General features: G+C 39.6%; 1 protein-coding gene across 1 annotated transcript in view; it reads left to right on the forward strand.

The window, feature by feature from the left end:
* DPP6 (dipeptidyl-peptidase 6) overlaps positions 1-18,445 on the forward strand; it is a gene marked incomplete at its 5' end in the record, with an annotated part of 142,397 nt that overhangs the window by 35,842 nt on the left and 88,110 nt on the right. Inside the window, one exon of the mRNA XM_008939511.1 lies at positions 1,364-1,445. Within this exon, the coding sequence (XP_008937759.1) occupies positions 1,364-1,445 (82 nt within the window). The remainder of the gene's footprint in view (positions 1-1,363; positions 1,446-18,445) is intronic.

An 18,445-nucleotide genomic window follows, 5' to 3' on the forward strand; every position in this document is an offset into this window, starting at 1 on the left:
TGCTGTTCCAACTGCAGGAGTTAAGGAAGGATGAAGCTGCAGGCATCAGTGTCTCCATCTAGGGTCTGCCCTCATTCTGGCTGTGCTTTGAACACAAATTCACAAACATAAGCTAGTTTTTCCACCTTGGGAGGACTGCACAAAACAAATTTCTAAACATTCCTCTTGCTGTTGTCTTTGGACTTAGTATATGTAAGGAGCCCCAGTGCAGCAGGAACGTGCAGCCAAGAGAGTTATTGCCTGAAAGGGCAGGGCTGGAGTGCAACTCTGGTACAGCACCAGGTCACAAAACAGGCAATAAAAATAATTTTGTTACTGTCCAGTTATTGCATTCAGTTTTGTTCTGTGTTGAAAATGTGATGTGGAAAGCATTGCATTTAATGAAGAAATAAACTCTGTACAAGAAGAGAAGGCCTTTTGCTTAAAGACTGGTCAGGCTTTGGCTTTTTTCTCGTTTTGGGTGATGGCTCAGATCACCTTGTTATTCCTGTATATAGACAAGTGATGATAATACACTTTTTAAAGCAGTTGAGGTCTGCTAGTGAGGCATACTGTATATAGGCTGCATTAGAGTTCTTGTTTGTAGTGTTCTTGTATACAAAGTTGTAGCAACGTGACTTCAGAATGTGTAATATAATTATTTGTGCTGAGTATAAATACGCTGAAGGTAATGCTGGTGAGACAATGACATTATGCTGCTCTGACATTTACCCAAAAAAGCCTCTTCTTTCTATATTGCATTTGCTATGTCTTACTGATTTCTGCTACAAAACGAAGGTAATGGATGAAACAACAAGAAAAGCATTTTGATTTTATTAAAAAAAAAAAAAAAAGATATTTGGTATTACCAGGAGCTTTTCCCTTCAAATCCAGGATGCATATCAGATGTTATACAGTTGCTAAACTTTTCTGAGGTCATGTTCAAAGGAAAAGTATTAGCCAGAGAAGCCGTAGGGTGAAGAAGATTAAATTGTATTTTTCTTGTGTCAGTGTGATTCAAAAATATAATTATTGTTTATCCTTTGTGGACATCATCAGCGTTAATAAATACAATTACTTTGTTTGCCATCCCTTGACTAATTCTTAAGGCTTAGGCAAGTCAGCACTGGAACTAATGTGTTTAACTTCATATTAACAGGAAACAGAAATTCTGAGTTAAATAAATACTTGATTTTACCAATGCTTGCTAGTGGTATTGTGCTAACCTTACGATAAAAAAACCCTACTGAAATCTGGCACTAAGTATTAGATGATTCCAGCTGAAAGACGCCTTATTAGGTCATGGTGAATTTCCAAAGCAGATGTGCATCAGCTTAAATAAGAACATTTCTGAAGCTGAAATCTTACTTTTCTCTTTTTGCAGGGATCCCCAGAATTTGTATCCCCCTGAGGTCAGCAATGCAAAGCTTCAGTATGCTGGTTGGGGTCCAAAAGGGCAACAGCTGGTAAGAGAAAGAACAAGTGTGCAAATGAATTTAGAGACCATGCTGCTATTGTTTGGAAGAAAGAAAGAATAATTCTTTATTCTTAGTTCCATGGAACTCGTGTGGTGCCTTCTAGCATCTTTATGGAGATTGTTTTATCATGTAATTTATTTATAAAACTCAAAAATATATATATTTACTGCAATGTAATTGTGTCTAAAACTGCAGAAAAAGAACACTTTATGGAAGCTCTTTGAGAGGCTGCACTTGCTTCTCCTAATACTGGGCACAGGACATAATTGACACGATGTTTTTGTTAGCGTATCATTCCTTCACAAGGGTGGCTTCAGACTTGCAGACTTGACACTAGGGATGCTTTAATATTAACAGCCCTGTTTGGAGAATGCATCTCTCTAGAAGAGAGTTGCCCTTAATTTGCCCTCTAGTTGTTTCCAAAACAGGCAAAAGTAGAAGCATATTCTGGAAAGTTTTTGAGCTGGCTTTAAAAAAAAAAAACAAAAAAAAACAACCACAAAAAAAACAACCACTTGTCAGAGATTCATTGTGTTTCATGGGGCCTTTCATACTGCAACAACCCTGTAATCTCCAGTGTTTTGTCCCTCAGCCACTGCCATCTTGGATTTAGCCACTTTTTTTAGAGCACCTATTTCCTAGCCAGTTCTCCTGGCTTTGTTTCCTGGTGCAATTCCAATATTAAGGCTTTGCATGTTCAAAACACTCTTTTTGCTATAACAAGAAAGGAAAAAGTGACAACTTCTTTTTTGATATAGAATTCTTATACCAAGAAATGAGCTTTAAAAGCTCATTATCTGAGAAAATCTGGCATATGTCTTCTGTCCCCAGTTCTCTCAGAGTTTTTTGTCTGTGTCCTTAACTAGATTGTTTTCAAATTCTATGATATAAAAAACAGCAATAGGAGACACTATAATTGCTGGTCTGCAAATCATGTTGGAGGAAACATAACAGATACAGGAACAGGAAAATCTCCTCTGCTTCATCAGGAAAATCATGTTTGAGAGAGTCATCAGCCTCAAATCTGATGTGAGTGGAGGTGAAGCAGCCTTTACCTCTATGCAAAATGAGTTCTGAGGAGCTCATTTTTTTCATTGCACACAAGTAAAAGTGTACATGTGCGGAGTACTGTCCTGCTCTAACGTGTGCTATTTCAAATTCCTTAGTCTGCTGCCCAACAAATCAGTGCTGAGTTGTCTGTACCAATTCACAGAGATTGAGGTCGGATCATAATCAACCTCTTTCTTTTATGTGTATTGGTAAAGACCAATGTGCTCTTGTCATAAGGCTTCTGGCCAACTGATGATCGTATGCCATCAATTGATAACACGTTATGTGCAAAATCAGAGACTACCTTTAGGACATGGCAAAGAAAGCAAACACAGACCAGCAATTTTTTATTCACTGTTCATTAGCTCTTTCTATTTAAAGTTTAACAAACCCAGCTTCATGATGTATATCAAAAGCTACATCTGCTAATTGAAAGCTAATATTGAATTGCATTAGTGATTTTCTCCATTTTAGAAGTGAATCTTCCAGTCTTTAACAGGCAAAGTGTCTTCAGCACCTTGAGTCACAGCATGTTACTGACTCACATTCATGTTAGTTTTACCAGGCTGAAGGGCTGTGGTTAACTTCCACCTTGGAAAGAAGATTTCAGATTTTTCATACCAAAGTCAAGACAACTTCCTCCATTGCCTTCCCTACCAAAGTAACATAACTATACAGAAAGGAGACATATTCATATCAAAATGGACAAATTATATATGCAACAGGACAGTATATACAGTCCAGGAGAAGAAAACTCTTCTTTGTTCCCCGATTTATCCTTTAATGCTGAAAGAATTGATACCACTTTCCACTTTTAACTTCAGATATTCCTTTTACTATTGAATTCCATATGATTCTTGGAAATGTCTTGCAAATGTGGCTTTGTTCTGTATGTTTGGTTTTTTTTTTTACTTACTTTCTTTGTTTTGGCTTCCAGATACGTAAATCCGTTGGCCTGTAATTTAGCTGTATTCCCTGTTCTTGCATTGGGAATCATAAAATCATAGAATGTCAGGTTTGAAGGGACCTCAAGGATCATCTGGTTCAACCAGAATCAGGGTAGATAAGGAGAACCTCACTGGTAGTTTAAGCATTATCTTGCATACCTCTAACAGATGTGCCGTTTTTCTGTTTTCTTTGACAGTCATTTCTCTTTAAATAAAATTATAGCTGTAATTTATAAAATAAACAGGCTTTTACATGCATTGGTATAACCTATGTGTAGCTAATGATCAGCAGAGAATTGCCAGAGAATTTTTTTTTTTTTTTTTTTTTTTTTGTATCTACAAATGTTATAAATGAGAGAGAGAAAATATACAGTGCTCCCTGATCTGCATTTCAGGACTAATTGAGTTACTCAGAATATAGTGGCCAGAGAAATCTGTGTCTCCTTCTGTGGGGACAACACTGAGTGCAAAGGCAGGGAAAAACTTGATAGTGTGTATGTGTTTGCTAAATGTAGGCTGAGTTGCAAGAGAATGAGGGAAAAAATGTCAAGTGGGATGGAAAGGAGTAATATGCTGGGATCTACATGTGAGCTGCCCTGGTCCTAGGTGGTTACAGGGCCAAACACATTAGAGTACTTGAAGGTGGTCCTACAACCTCACTTAGGAAAGGTAGGAGGGAGCTTTACATTACCTTGAAGGTAGGTGGGTGGGCTTTAATTTACCTTGAAGATACCCCGATTTTCAGGAAATATAAAGCTTTCCTTTTGAAATCTCCTGGTTTGTTCTTCTTCAGGAACACAAAGGAAAGGCAGAGCAGGAGAGTAAGAGGGTTTGGTTCCAAAATTTTTTATTCCCTTTGTAGTTCCTATTTCATCGTTCCAAGGGAACTTTTGGTCACCGCGTGTGACCCCTTTCTCTCTTGTACATCTAATAATTCAAAAAAGAAATAAATCTGAAACAGAAGCAGCCTGAATGATCTGTATTCTTTGTGATTAAAAATAAACAGTGGAACTTTCCCAGGAGCGATTTTCTATTTAACTTGTTTTCTTTTGTCCTTGCTCATTAAATTATATGCCAGTTTTTTAGATGATGAACTCCTCAGAGCATGGTTCTTGACTTCTTTCTAGCCTGCAGAATGCCTCACATACCAACAGAGCTGTATAAATAATGGCAGATATTAGATCTGAGAAAAATCTGTGTCAGAAGATTAGAATGCAAAAAAGCCCTCACTTCTGGCATCTCAGAAAAATGCTTCAGACTTTCTCAGATCTCAGCCAAAGTCTTAACAAGTTAAGTCTTCTGGAGCTGTTGGAAGAATTGAGCCCCTACCAGTATGAGCTCCTGAGTCTATAGAAAGAGAGCCACTAACTTTAGTGCAGGAGGGAACACATATCCTAAATCTGCTGTTATTACGTAAGGAGAAATGTCTTTTCTGTGAGGGTGACAGAGCATTGGAAGAAGCTGCCCAGAGAGGTTGTGGAGTCTCTTTCTCTGGAAACTTTCAAAACCCACCTGAACATGTTCTTGTGTCTTGCTTTAGCAGGGAGGTTGGGCTGGATGATCTCCAGAGGCATCTTCCAACCCCTGTCATTCTGTGATTCTGTAAAGGGCTTGTTCCTCTAGTTGTCCTTCAGCATGCACCATCATTTATGCCTTTGCAGAATGAGTGAAAAACAAGGTTAAGTTGGAAAAGCAGTGTGATATATTAATCTTTTGTGGGTGTAAATGACTATGCAAAATGTTAATGAAAAAAATCCATCCTTTCCATGATGCACTGAACAATCCAAAGCCCCTCTTAGTATTCAATGGCATCAGCCCACTGGGCTTCAGCATGAGTTTCAGTAGTTTTCAGCAAATAGGCTGTATTAGCCTCAGACAATTTGTGTGATACTTTCTAGCAATAAATATGAGGATGTGGGTGGCATGATAGGACTGCAAAAAAGTGTTAAATTGTTACCTTTGCCCTGTTCTGTGTATGCTTCTCTCAATAAAAATCTTCACTCTTTAGACTTCCACTCTTTTTCTGATCTTGCCATTCATGACTCCATAGCTACCCACTTTTGAAGTTTCATTTCTGCCACAAACAAGCTTCTGTTAATTGATCTTATTGGAATGTTTTACAAGTTTCATCACAGCACATGTTTTAGGGCAAGGTTCTGCTCATGTGCAGAGGGCTCACGTGAGGTTTCCGTGGCACATTTGCCCTGATAGTATCTATGCAGAGGTTAACAGTTACTGTGACCCTGCACTCAGTTTTTGTAAAACTTCTGTGGCTAACAGGCTTGTACTCTTCTATTTATCAAATAGAAAAGCAGTAAAATGAGTACAGTGTGAAGAGGTTTCCTTTTACTGGTTTGCTTGGCTATGGCTGAAGTCAGGGAGTGCTTCAGGAGCAGAAGTTCCTATCTATAGCTGAAACACCCAAGGGATCAAAAAACCCCTGAAGTTTTCAGGAGGCTTTTATCGAAATTACCCCAAAATGAGCACTTCTGAGTTCAAAATATTTGGTTTAAGGACAGGCTAGGTTTATACGTGGGACCTATTGTCAGAAGCAAGGAGCCAGCCGTAGGACTGCTGGAATAATGTGCAGCAAATATTTGCCTGCATTGACAGCAATAAAGTACAGTTCACAGGAGTTGTTAAACTCCAATTTCAAAAGCAGAAGGACTTCTGCTGTGCTGCCATTTTCCTTTTTTTTTTTTTTTTTTTTTTTTAATCAGAATCTGTAACAGCCCCGACAGATACTAATGATAATGGTGACACATCAGATGCTAGGGAAGCAGTTCTGCACAACTTCAGAGGCAGCAGTTATAACTCAAAAAAATTTCTCTCATAGATCATGGTGTTTATTCTTCAGCAAAAAGAAACATTTTTTTGAGGTTCTCGTGGCCAGTCAGTCTTTCACCGTTTCCACTGTTGCTTTAAAGTACCAAACACATAGAGTAGGAGGATTATAATTGCTGGCACTTTTGTATTCCCTTGCATTTACTGTAACCCCACAGAATGGCCAAAATTAGTTTCTCCTGCATTCATAGTCAATGAAACTTTTCCAGTGCCAACTCTTTTAAAGCAGGAACTAACTTTTATTCCTGTAAATTACGTGGCAATCAAGTGTATAATTTGTTCTAAATAGAAATTATGTTCCACAGCAGGTGCAGAAGTTGCATTAAGAAATCTCTAGTTCAGTGAAATGCAAATACCAGGGGAAAAAAAGGAGGAGGAACTCTTTCAGCCCCTGCCATGTTAGGAGTCTGCAGGTGCCCTCAGTCAGTGCTAATGCTGGTAAATAACTTATTGTCAAACATAGTAATGTTTTAAAAGTGGAATACAATTAAGAAAAATACTGGATTTCCTTCCTATATAAACCATCTGAATTATAGATCTTACTGCACAAGGACAGAACTTATCCATTTCATTTGTTGTTATCAGATTTTTTTAACACTGTAGCAGTGTCTTGACAACAAGGATATCTAGATGCAAAAAAACTGGTTAAGTAATGACACTTGGAACTAAACTGGAGTGACTCCTCTAATTAGCAAGTTTTTCCTTGCTTAAATTTGTGCTTGTCATGCTAGCTTAGTTCCAGGCAGAAGGGCTGCGTAGATATCAAGTGAGGAGGACCATTTTCATTGGAGGTACTGAATCATCAGCTGTTGTTCCTAATCTAGCAAGGCTTTTGAACTGCTGTGTGTATAATTGCTTAAGGTCTATTTGTCTTCACCATTATTTCATAGATTTTTACATCATTATTTTCAAGCTGCTGTTTTCTCACCTTTTCTTTTTGCAATGACGTCTGAATCAATATTTAACCACAGTCTGCTGTATGTAATTATTCTGGTTTGGTTATCTTGCTTGTTGCAAGGAAGAAAAGTGTGTCATCCCCCCCTCCAGGTCCCTGCATCCTGGGAAAATAAGAGTTTCATAATAATGCTATGCTGTCTTCCCCTCATCCCCTTTCCAGTGTCAGAATATGTTTTTTTTTTAGTGAAGCCCCAATAAGATATATTACATGTACACTGAATACCTGGACAGGTTACTTTGGAGATTCCCCTTCCTCTCTGCCCACACATTATTCAAAGAATTCCACTAGAAAAGTGTTTGTGTTTGGTTTCTTCCTTTGATGTTTTGCTCTTTGGCTACAGTGGCAATAGTGTCCTATTTTTATTTTGCACATCCTTGTTGTTTCCCTTGGCACCAGTGGGCTTGATGTGTTTGGTCCTTGCTCACCAAAGGGAAGGACTGTGCCTCATTGGCACAGTGTTGTGAGCTCTGCTGAGAACGGTCGTGTCCCTTCCCACCTCGGCAGTCTTGGGACTGCATTTTCATCAGTGGCCAAAGAGCAAGGTATTTAAGGTAATTGAAGATGCTACAGTGCACATTACTGACAGAAAATATAGGGGATTTTATTGTATATAAGAGGTTCTTTTATTGTGGGCGTGAAAGATTTCAGAGGAAAAAGAATTAATATTTGCCATACAAGTTTTACCAATAAATCAGAAAAGTTGCTGCTCTAGCATCCAAATATGAGACACAGGATGATGTAGTGTTTAGGGCATCGCCCTGGAGGTGAGACAGTGCCATAGGCTTCCTCTGTGACTTGTTAGATGTTACTTTGTTTTCTGGTCAAGTTACAGTGTGAAGATGGCAATCTTGTCTTACCTTATCGTGGACATTCAGAATTATATATTAAATGTTACAGACATTCACACTGTGCATTAGGGCAACTGAGTCTGTACCTACATGAAACGGATGGATGGATGGACTTAGCTAAGCTTAGAGTGATTCACCATCTTGTTGCACTGGAGGGGAATTCCTTGAATTCTCTGAACTGAATTCTCTTCCTTGATATGTTACCACACTTCATTATGTGCAACTGAAGTTGGATAAAGTGCAAAATTCCTACCAGTGCAACACTCTAGCCTAGAGTCAGTTCCACTGAAAATATTTCTCTCCTATTACAGAGATCTAAAATGTTTGTATTCTTTTAATTTTTATTGTGTTTTATGGGTATTTAATATGTACCCTTTTGCTTAGGGCATTTTTCATTTTGGAGGTCTAACAGCCAGAAGTAGCTACCTTAGGTCTGTGCATAAGGGTTCCTGGCCTCTTACAAACCCATGGTTGGTAAATGATTGAAATAAGTATTTTTGGAAAGGGTTGTTCCTGAAAAGCTGCTGTTTCATGCCATGATAGTTACCTCTTGCTTTAAGTACCAGTGGTCATTGATGAGAGTGCAATTAAGTGTGAGCTGTTAGGGTGCCACACACAGGACTTGCAGTGCCGTCATCAAAGGGACTGTGAAGTAGCTCACTTTGTTTGTGGTCGTGATCTGTCCTTCCCCAGAAACTGCCATTTGTCAGAGCCACAAGAAAGCTTCAGGAACAACTCTGTTACCTCCACTCTTCCCCTGCTGGAATAGATGCTGATCATTTCTATTGCACAATGTTGTATTAAAGAGGAATATTACACTCCCTAGCTCTCTGTCCAAGGTCAGATGTGTACCTGGAGGAAACCTGAATCCCAGTTGCCAGTTTCTCTATGCTGACAAGTAATCTTTGTGCTCTCCTTAGCCAGATATGCATTCTATAACACAATAAAATATTTAAAATGAAACACTGTATCATCTCACATTAAATAATCTAATTTATAGCGATGCCCTACATAACCGTCAGTGATATTAGGTTACTGAATACAAACTAATCCATCAAGCAGAACTTAAAAGCAGAACCAGAGTTCCATACTAAATGGTACATTTATTGATACATTCTTTAATATAACAAGGCAGTTATAAATTAAAATAACCCCATTAGAATCCAGGGCAAGGAAATCCAAGCAGACATGTTTCTCTTTGTTGAGGTGAAATAAACCCTTTTATTTTCGCTGAAGTACAGAAAATAGGACAGCATTTTTTTTCTTGAAAAATATTTTTAAATCACCAGCATCATGATAATTGCTTATTTGGCCAGACTGGCAGTTTCTAGGTGTGATCAGAATCTGTACATGTTGTGGAATAGCCTGCTCACAGAATACAAATGGAAATGCACAGTGTTTATAATGATGCAATGTCAAAAATGTAGAGAAGCTTGTGGAAAGCTGAGAAGAATATTAATGCAGTTAAGGATTTAAGCTAGGATAAGCAAGACACTTTCTGTGTCCACTTTAAAAGGAAAAAAGTTTGGCAATGTGTCCCCATATCATAGGATTCAGTCATTACTCCTGTAGTCCATTATATGGAGCTTTTTCTCAAGTATTGATTATGCCAATTTTGGATTGCCTCTAGAGACCTTAAAAACCACAGGATCTTACAAACCCTTCTGTTTGCCAAAGGGAGACTCAAAATTTCTTGGAGAAAAGATCTCCAGATTTTTCTGAATACTGTAGACAAAACATAAAAATGATTTAGTAAGAATGGTAATTTTAGAAACACCTTAACTGTTCTTACGAAAGAATTGCAATATCATCTTTATAGAATGTGCTTAATAGATCAACAATATTACCTGCAGCAGATCCATATTTTACCTACACTTTCTTTTGCTGCTGCTGTACCTGTAGAAGCCATTCTTACTGCCCCTCATGTCCCTCATTGAATTCAGCTCCAGACAAGTTTTGGTTTTCCTAACCCTACCCATGCACAATCAGACAGTGCCTCTGTGTTCCTCCCAGGTTACCTAGCCCTGCCTTGACCTCTTGTATACTCCCTTGTAACGTTGAGTTATGTCAGGAGCAACATGCTTACCCACACAGGCCTCCTGCCTCCTTTGCTTGATTTCATACATATCAGGATGGACCATTCTTAAGGTTGGAGGAAGTGATACTTGAAAATCCAACAACTCTTCTGGACCTGGACCTTTTCTCACCAGGGCTGCACCCCATGGGATTTAGAATCATAGAATTCTTCCATAGAAGATCATAGATTCTTCCAAGCAAGTCCCTGAACAGGCTAAAGTCCAAGGCTTAATGCTTTTTGCCGTGATACTCATGGAATCGTAGAATGTTTTAGGCTGGAAGGGACCTCTAGAGGTCATCTGGTCCAACCTCCCTACACAAGCAGGGACATCTCTACCTAGGTCAGGTCACCCAGGGCCCTATCAAGCCTGACCTTGAATGACTCCAGGGTTGGGCCTCCACTACTTCTCTGGGCAGCCCATTCCAATGATCCATCACTCTTATATTAAAGATTTTTTTTCTAAATCTGTCCTTTCTTAGTTTAAAACCATTATTCCTTGTCCTATCATTACAAACCCTTTTAAACAGACCTTCCCCCGCCTTCATGGAGGCCCCTTCATGTACTGGGAGGTCACCATAAGGTCCCCCCGGAGCCTCTTCTTCTCCATGCTGAACATCCCCAACTCTGTCAGCCTGTCCTCACAGGAGACCTGCTCCAGCCCTCTGATCATTTTGATGGCCCTTCTCTGGACTTGCTTCTATATGTCTACATCCTTGTGCTGGGAGCTCCAGAGCTGGACACAGCACTCCAGGTGAGGTCTCACCAGGGCAGAGCAGAGGGGCAGGATCACCTCTCTCCATCTGCTGGCCACAGTGCTTGTGATACAGCCCAGGACTGGATTGGCCTTCTAGGCTGTGACTGCACATTGGTGGCTCATGTCCAATTTTTTATCCACCAGCATTCCCAATTTCCTTTCCACAGGACCGCTCTCCAGTAAATCCTCTCCCAGCCCATACTGATAGTGCTGGTTACCCCTGCCCAGGTGCAGGACCCTGCATTTGGCCCTGTTGAACCTCATGAGGTTCATCTGGGCCCACCTCTCCAGCCTATCCAGCTCTGGATGGCATTCCATCCTTCTGGCATATGAGCTGCACCTCCCAGTTTGGTATCATCTGCAGACTTGCTGAGGGTGCACTCAATGCCACTGTCAGTATCATTAATGAAGACAGTAAACATAACTGGTCCCAGCACAGACCCCTGAGGGACACCACTCGTCACCATCCTCCATCCAGACATCAAGCCATTGACCATCACTCTCTGGATGTGACCATCCAGGCAGTTCTTTATCCACTGGGAGCAGCCCACCCCGTGAACCTGTAATTCCCCAATTTAGAGATTAGGATGTTATGGGGGATGGCATCAAAGGCCTTGCAGAAGTCCAGATAAATGACATCCATGTGTCTTGCCTTGTTGACTGATGCAGTCACTTCATTATAGAAGGCCACTAGGCTGGTCAGGCAGGACTTGCCCCTAGTAGATCCATGCTGACTACCTAGGATTACCTCCCTGTCCTCCATGTGCTTTACCATGTCTTCTGGTAGGATCTGTTCCATGACCTTCCCAGGCACAGAGGTGAGGCTGACAAGGTGGTAGTTCCCAGGGTCTTCTTTTTAACTGTTTTTAAAGATGGGCATGACTCCCTCTTATGATCCTGGATTTTACCACTTCACTGTGTGTGCAGCTAAACTACACCCAGCTTTCACCTTCCCCTGTAGTTACTTCTTGTTTGAAAGTGTGAGGGCCAGCAGAGCATCTCATTTTATCAGGTTCTTGATCATCTGTGTCAGGACATTCTCACTGATGCAATCCACAGACCTCTTGGGTTTCTTGTACCCAGCTTGTCATCTCTCCAGCAGATAATGGTTAAGGAGAGCCACATCCTCTCTCAGGAGCTCCTAAATGGGGCCTAGACACTGTTCACAGCAACAGAAATTATTTCTCTGAAGACATGAAGGAATGTCTTCCATTCTCTCTGACTTCCTAGTCTCGTTGTTGATCATGTGCGGTGAAAGCAAAATGAAGTTTTTAATGCTTCTTTTACAGGAGATATTAGCAATTTCCAAGGTACTGATGCTAAAATCAGGAGATTTGCACAGTTTACAAGTAGTGACTCTTCTGTACTTCTTTTCCTAGTACATAATCAAAGCCACTGAAGGCAGCAGATTTTTCATTGGTCTTTTACAGTAACTCTGATGGCTTTTCTTTGCAGATTCAATTACATTTCCTCTCATTGCATTGATTTCCTTGCAGTTAATGTCTTATGCTACTGATATCAGATGTGTACAAGCCTTTGATGTCCAACGAGAAGTCATGAATATTGTTCTTGATGTGTTTATGGAAGAGCATGATTCTTACAAGCTTCAGTATCTGCTGTTGCATTCTCTGGTTTTAGTGTTCTCCTGGGTTGTTTTCAGTTGTCCTGAAAGCCTTCCTGCAGAGACATTTTAAAACTGGTGTAGTCCTCGTTTTGGTCTAAACACCACCTTTGCCCATCTGATGGCAGGGTAAACCTGAATTAAAAGTAAGCCTTCTCTATTTGTTGTGTACCTTCAGAAACTACTAAGTCTTCTACATCCTTGGCTTGGTGAGGAATTAGCTTCTTAATTTGAATGAAAGCAAAGATAAACTCTGGTATGAAAAACCAAAACTGTAGCCTCTTCTGTCCATAATTTATCAAGATGTGATTCTCTGCAATGTGTTGATCACATGGAAGACTTTCATTGGTTCATCACTGATTCTAATAATGACATTTTGGTTTTGTAAAGATAAAAAAAGTTGATTTAAAAATTCTTGCTTTCACTCCTCCATCGTAATTGTTATCTATCTCGTTCCTGAATTGTGAACGTGAATGTTTCAATAGAAAGAAAGAAAATATTTTGAAGTTTTTTGTCTTATGCCCTTTTTCCCACCTGCTATCAGACTGTATTTAAGCAACAACAGGAAAAGCCTAATTAAACTACTAGCTCTTGTTATGTAAGCTCACTGGTGAGGAGCAGTTCACAGTTTCATTACCCTTTTTGAAGAACTGATAAGAGTTGGCGTAATCATGTCATATGCATTAAAAACAACACTCATGACAGAATGCATTAATAGAAGCTATTTGAACATCAAAGTTTGCATTTTATGAGGTTCAAAAGAAAAAATTGTCAGAGTATTCATTAAATAATGCATAGTCAATCAGTAACAAGCTTTAGAACTGATTTTGAGTTGATCACACATTTTCCTGCTGCAGTTGATGTAAGAATGATGACTGCAAAATGCCAAGACCTTTCCAGTACAATGCTCATCCGATGTTCTTGATATCCCCAATTGAAAACAGAATTATCATATCTGCTTCAAGATGCTGCATGGACAAGGATGGGCATGCTAATTCTGTGTAGTAAGGACAAGTTTCAACTTGGACAAAATAGCAGGAAATCTTTCACTCTTTGCAGTTTTGCAGTTTCATGCTCCTCAGCTTCCAGGTTTCACAAGGCAATGGGGAAAAAAAAATGGCTTGAGAAGGGTTATCTCCAAAATATTTGGGTGGGTGGAATTAGAGAGCACTAGAAGTGGAGGGGAGAAGGAGAGGTCTTTCAGTGTGTGTATTTCCAGGAAGAGCTGGATCATGCTCAAAACTTTGTAATCTGACATTTTCAAACCTGGGTTATATTCTGTGACTCTGTTATAAACCTCAACCAGTTAAATAGCATATAAATAAAGAGGTAGTAGTTTTCCACTTCCTGGACATAGTGGCAAACTAAATATGTGCATTTTTCTGAAGCTTTCATACCAATGTGATGTGTAACATGAAATAAATATGTAGATAGTTAATATACATTTATGGGCAAAACTTTTCTATCATTGAAACGTCCTCAAAATAAATAGAAGTAAAAAAAAGATTAAGTAACTTATACTGAAAAGTCAGAAAAATGTCCTTGATTAAACCGTGGGACTGTTGTGGTGGGTTGACCTTGGCTCACTACCAGATGCCCACCAAGCCACTCTATCACTTGCCCTCCTCGGTGGGACTGGGGGAGGAAAGAAAATACTATGAAAAGCTCATGTCTCAAGATAGACAGGAAGATCACAATTACCATCATGGGCAAAGCAGACTCTACTTGGGGAAATTTATTTAATTTATTGTCAATTAATTGTAACAGTGAGAAATTAAACAAAACTAAAATCACGTTCTTTTCCCTGCACCCCTACCTTCTTCCCAGGCTCAACTTCACTCCTGATTTTTCTGTGTCCTTCCCTTGAGTGGCACAGGAGGGTGGGAAACAGGAGTTGCAGTTGGTTCATAACACTTCATCTCTGCTGCTCTTTCCCCGCTCCTGTGTTGGGTCTTTCCCACAGGAGACACTCCTTCACAAACTTCTCTGATGTGAATCCTTCCCACGGGCTCCATTTTTTCACAGTCTGCTTAAGCGTGAGTCCCCCACGGACCACAGATCCTACCAAAAATCCTGCTCCTTTCTGAGCTCCTCTTCACAGGCTGCAGGTCCTGCCAAGGGACTGCTCCAGCTTGGGCTTTCCAGGGGCTGCAGCTTCCTTTAGCACACACTCACCTGCTGTAGCATGGGAACCTCCATAGGCTGCAGAGTGAATATTTGCTTCACTATCGACCTCCATGGGCTGAAGCAAGACAACCTGTGTCACCATGGTTATCACCATGGTCTTCACCACGGGATGCAGGGGAATTTGTGTTCCAGTTCCTGGAGCACTCCCTACCCTTCTTTCTTCATTGACCTTGGTGACTGCAGGGCTGTTTCTCTCACATTTTCTCACTCCTCTCTCATATCTGTTGCACACTTTTTATAACTTTTATAAATATATTGTCACAGAGATGCTACCACCGTCACTGATAGGCTCAGCTTTGGTCAGTGATGGATAGGTCTTGGAGCTGTCTAGAACAGGCTTTGTCCAAAATGGGGGCAGATCCTGGTGTCTTTTTCAGAAGCTATCTCTGCTACCAAACCCTTACAGTGTAAACCAAATACAAATGTTTACATGCGCTCTTGATTGAAGAGGTAATTGACAGAAAGTAGGTAGGAACCTTAAACTGCACATAGATTGATTTTAGGCAGTTGAGTCCCCATTTATATACCACTGATGCAGTCCTTCACTATTCAAGGGCTGCCCAACCATACAGAAGTCTGGATTTACCTCAAATGATCAATGTAATTTGCCCAGATGTATTCTCATAGGTCATGTGTGGAGAAATGGGTGGGTGTTGCTTAAGAGGTTTTATGTAATTGGAGTTTAGGTAGAAGAGCCCAAGGATTTGGAAGTGGTTAGGACCATGAGCAACAGCACGGAGGTGATAGTCATTGTACATGTGCTACAGTCCTTCTTTTAGGGCTGTGCTGCCCTGCAGCAGGAGGAGGGGGATTTTTGAATGTTTGAAGGGTGTGCATGAAGAAGCCAGAGTCTGGCTTAGCAGCAGGACTGGGTGGGAGGATAGTCTCTTCTTCAAGATTGTTTTCACCATGCATTTTATTTTTTTGTTCCTTTAGCAATCTACTGATGGTCTAATTTGAATGCATGCTTGTGCTGCCATTGCTGTCAATGGCTAATGGACCAGAGCTTGAGTGGATGAAGGCATCTGACAACTGGCTTTTTATTGGGTGTTTGTAATCAGTGGGAGTTAGATACCTAACTTATATGAACTGCACAGATTGACTTTATTTGGATGGTGGAGCACCCAGCACACCATAAAAGCTGCTCTAGAATAATCTCTGAAGTTAGGAAGATATTAGCTTCCTTTATGTCTTCATTTGGATCTCTCTGTGGAGTCCACTTGTTGACCAGGCTCTCCATGTTAAATGGTCAACTTTTCCATGTTAACTACTCTTTTGTAGTTAAATCCTGTGGGCTGGCCTTGCAGTGCAGAAGCATGTCTTGTGGCGTGTAGGAAATGTACACACTTCTACAATGTGCTAATAATTTAGAGTAAATGAGTTAGTGATGTGTTGGTACCTGAGGCTAAAGGGGTTATAACTTATGCTGAAAGTTTCATGTGATATCCTGAGCCACATAAAGCCAACAGCAAAATCTCCACTGATTTTTGTTACCCTGGGATTAAATAGATGCATTTAAAACAGACAAAACAAACCAAAAGCCTTTATCTTACTCCTTCAAGATGTTCCAATTATATTTGTTAAATATTTAATCTATTGAGCATCTATTACAACATCCAGCAAGAAGAGAATTAAGTTCTTGTCTTCTGTTACATCCAGTGGCAAGAAGTTCCACGCATTAATTTGGGTTACATAAGGAAAAATATTTTTATTCAATTTTAAACAGCTTTCTTCTAGGTTTCATTGGTTCCCATTGTTTTGGAGAAATGAAAGAGTGAAAGCATCCTTTTCCTTTTTTTTTTGTTTCTTCACCATTGTCTTGTAGAGCTTATGTCTTCCTTGTTTATTCTGTAGAGTTAGCAATTTCATTTTCTTCAGTCTATCTATGGATGTTTCAATTCTACTTACTTCTTTCAGAATATATTCTTTTTCTTCCACGTTGAATGTGTCATGATGAAAATGGACATGGTATTCAACATGGGGCTGTCTTCCTCACGTAGCACAGGTTTAGTTTCCACACCATGAGTTGTGCTCAATACTGGACTTTATGTGCCGCCCATGAAAAAAGGCATATAAATCACAAGAATGTTTGGGGTAAAGTGTTGTTAAAATATGCACACCAAAAGAGCAGACACCCAAAATTTTATGTCTGGTCTTCATCTCCTAGACAGAGAACCATAAAACTGAGCTTTTGACCCCTTCTGTTGCCATTTCACATAAGTCTAGAACTGAAAAAAACAAGAACTTGTGAAACACAAGCATAAAATAATATGAAAGTGATGTCCATACATTTCAAAATTATTTTTCTTTACTAAAATTTCATATCTTCTAGTAACCCAAAAGGATTGTGATCATTTGATAGAAATCCCTGCTTTGATGTCATAGAACCAAACCAGTAAAAAATATTATATAGGTATCTTATCGTATCATCTAATAACTTTCTAATCCAGAATGTGAAGTAATCCAAAGACATTTCTTTTTGATATATAGCAGAAATTCAAAAGCTTTTTCTTAATTTACAAGATACATTACACAGTAATCTTCCTTGTCCTGCTTCAGTTATCTTTTATCTTGATTATGGTTGACATTTTTAGGGTACAAGGCGCTGTAGTTAGCAGGATAATTTTGAATTCTCTGTGAGGTGCTGCAGTTTGGCTCTGAATTATATGGGAGACAATTTGAAGTCAGGGCACTATATTCTTTTTCCATTGCAGCTACCAGACACCTCATGTAACCTGATTAGTGCAATGAAGCTTGGAAAGATAAAACAGTAAAGACAGAAAACATTGTGATGCTTTACAGAGCAAAGGGAAGGAACAGGTTGTCAATCCACCTTCTTTATTTTTTCTTGTAAATTCATTTAAAATGTGATACAGTACAAAATATTGCAGAATTTGCTGGGAGAATCCAGGCAAGGGAAGTGTTGTATTGCAACTCCACTTGATTGTATGCCTGTTGTAGAAGAGCCCCCACCCAAGGACCTCCAGCACATTCAGCTCTTGGACACAGAGATCTGGATTTGTCTGGGCCCAACATATCTTCTTCTGTTTACTCTTCCTGATTTTTGTATGCATCTAAGCTTCAACGACCCTCCCATATGCAGACTAGCTAACATAAAATGCTTTACTTGCTACTCTCATCTGGCTGCTCTGCTTACTAAAACTAAAGGTAGGAAGGAGGATGGAGTGTCTTCCACAACATGTTTCTTCTATTCAAAAAATATACTTGGATGCAATTTTCTTAGTTTAAAATGAATAAAAGCAAACTGCAGTTTCAGTCATATTTTCTTATCTTTAGGCAAACTCACTGTAACTGGAGCCAAAATTAAATTAGGATCTATACTTTCTTCTGGAATCTTTCCAGCTTATCTTTAGGTGAAATGTATACCATAATAGCATGTGAAACAGAAGCTGAAGCAAATATTTTTCCCAGTTCTGTCTTTTCATGAATGTAATACGAGAAATTGCGTTCTAGTATCGTGGTGAAGATACTAACATTTATTCCAATGTCTTCAAGCGTATAGGAACCCATCTGTAAATGTCTACTAAATTATATTAACAGTTTGTCTTTCAGTCTAAATGGCTTTCTAATACTCTGTTCAGTACATCTTTGCAGTCTGAATGAAGTTTTAAAATATTTTAAAAACAAGAGCACTACTTGGAGGTGGATGTGGTTCACTTTGGGGTGAGGAGGGGACAAGAT

This window comes from Merops nubicus, unplaced genomic scaffold, assembly GCF_000691845.1.
Source record: "Merops nubicus isolate BGI_N331 unplaced genomic scaffold, ASM69184v1 scaffold3874, whole genome shotgun sequence".
Classification (NCBI taxonomy): Eukaryota; Metazoa; Chordata; class Aves; order Coraciiformes; family Meropidae; genus Merops; species Merops nubicus.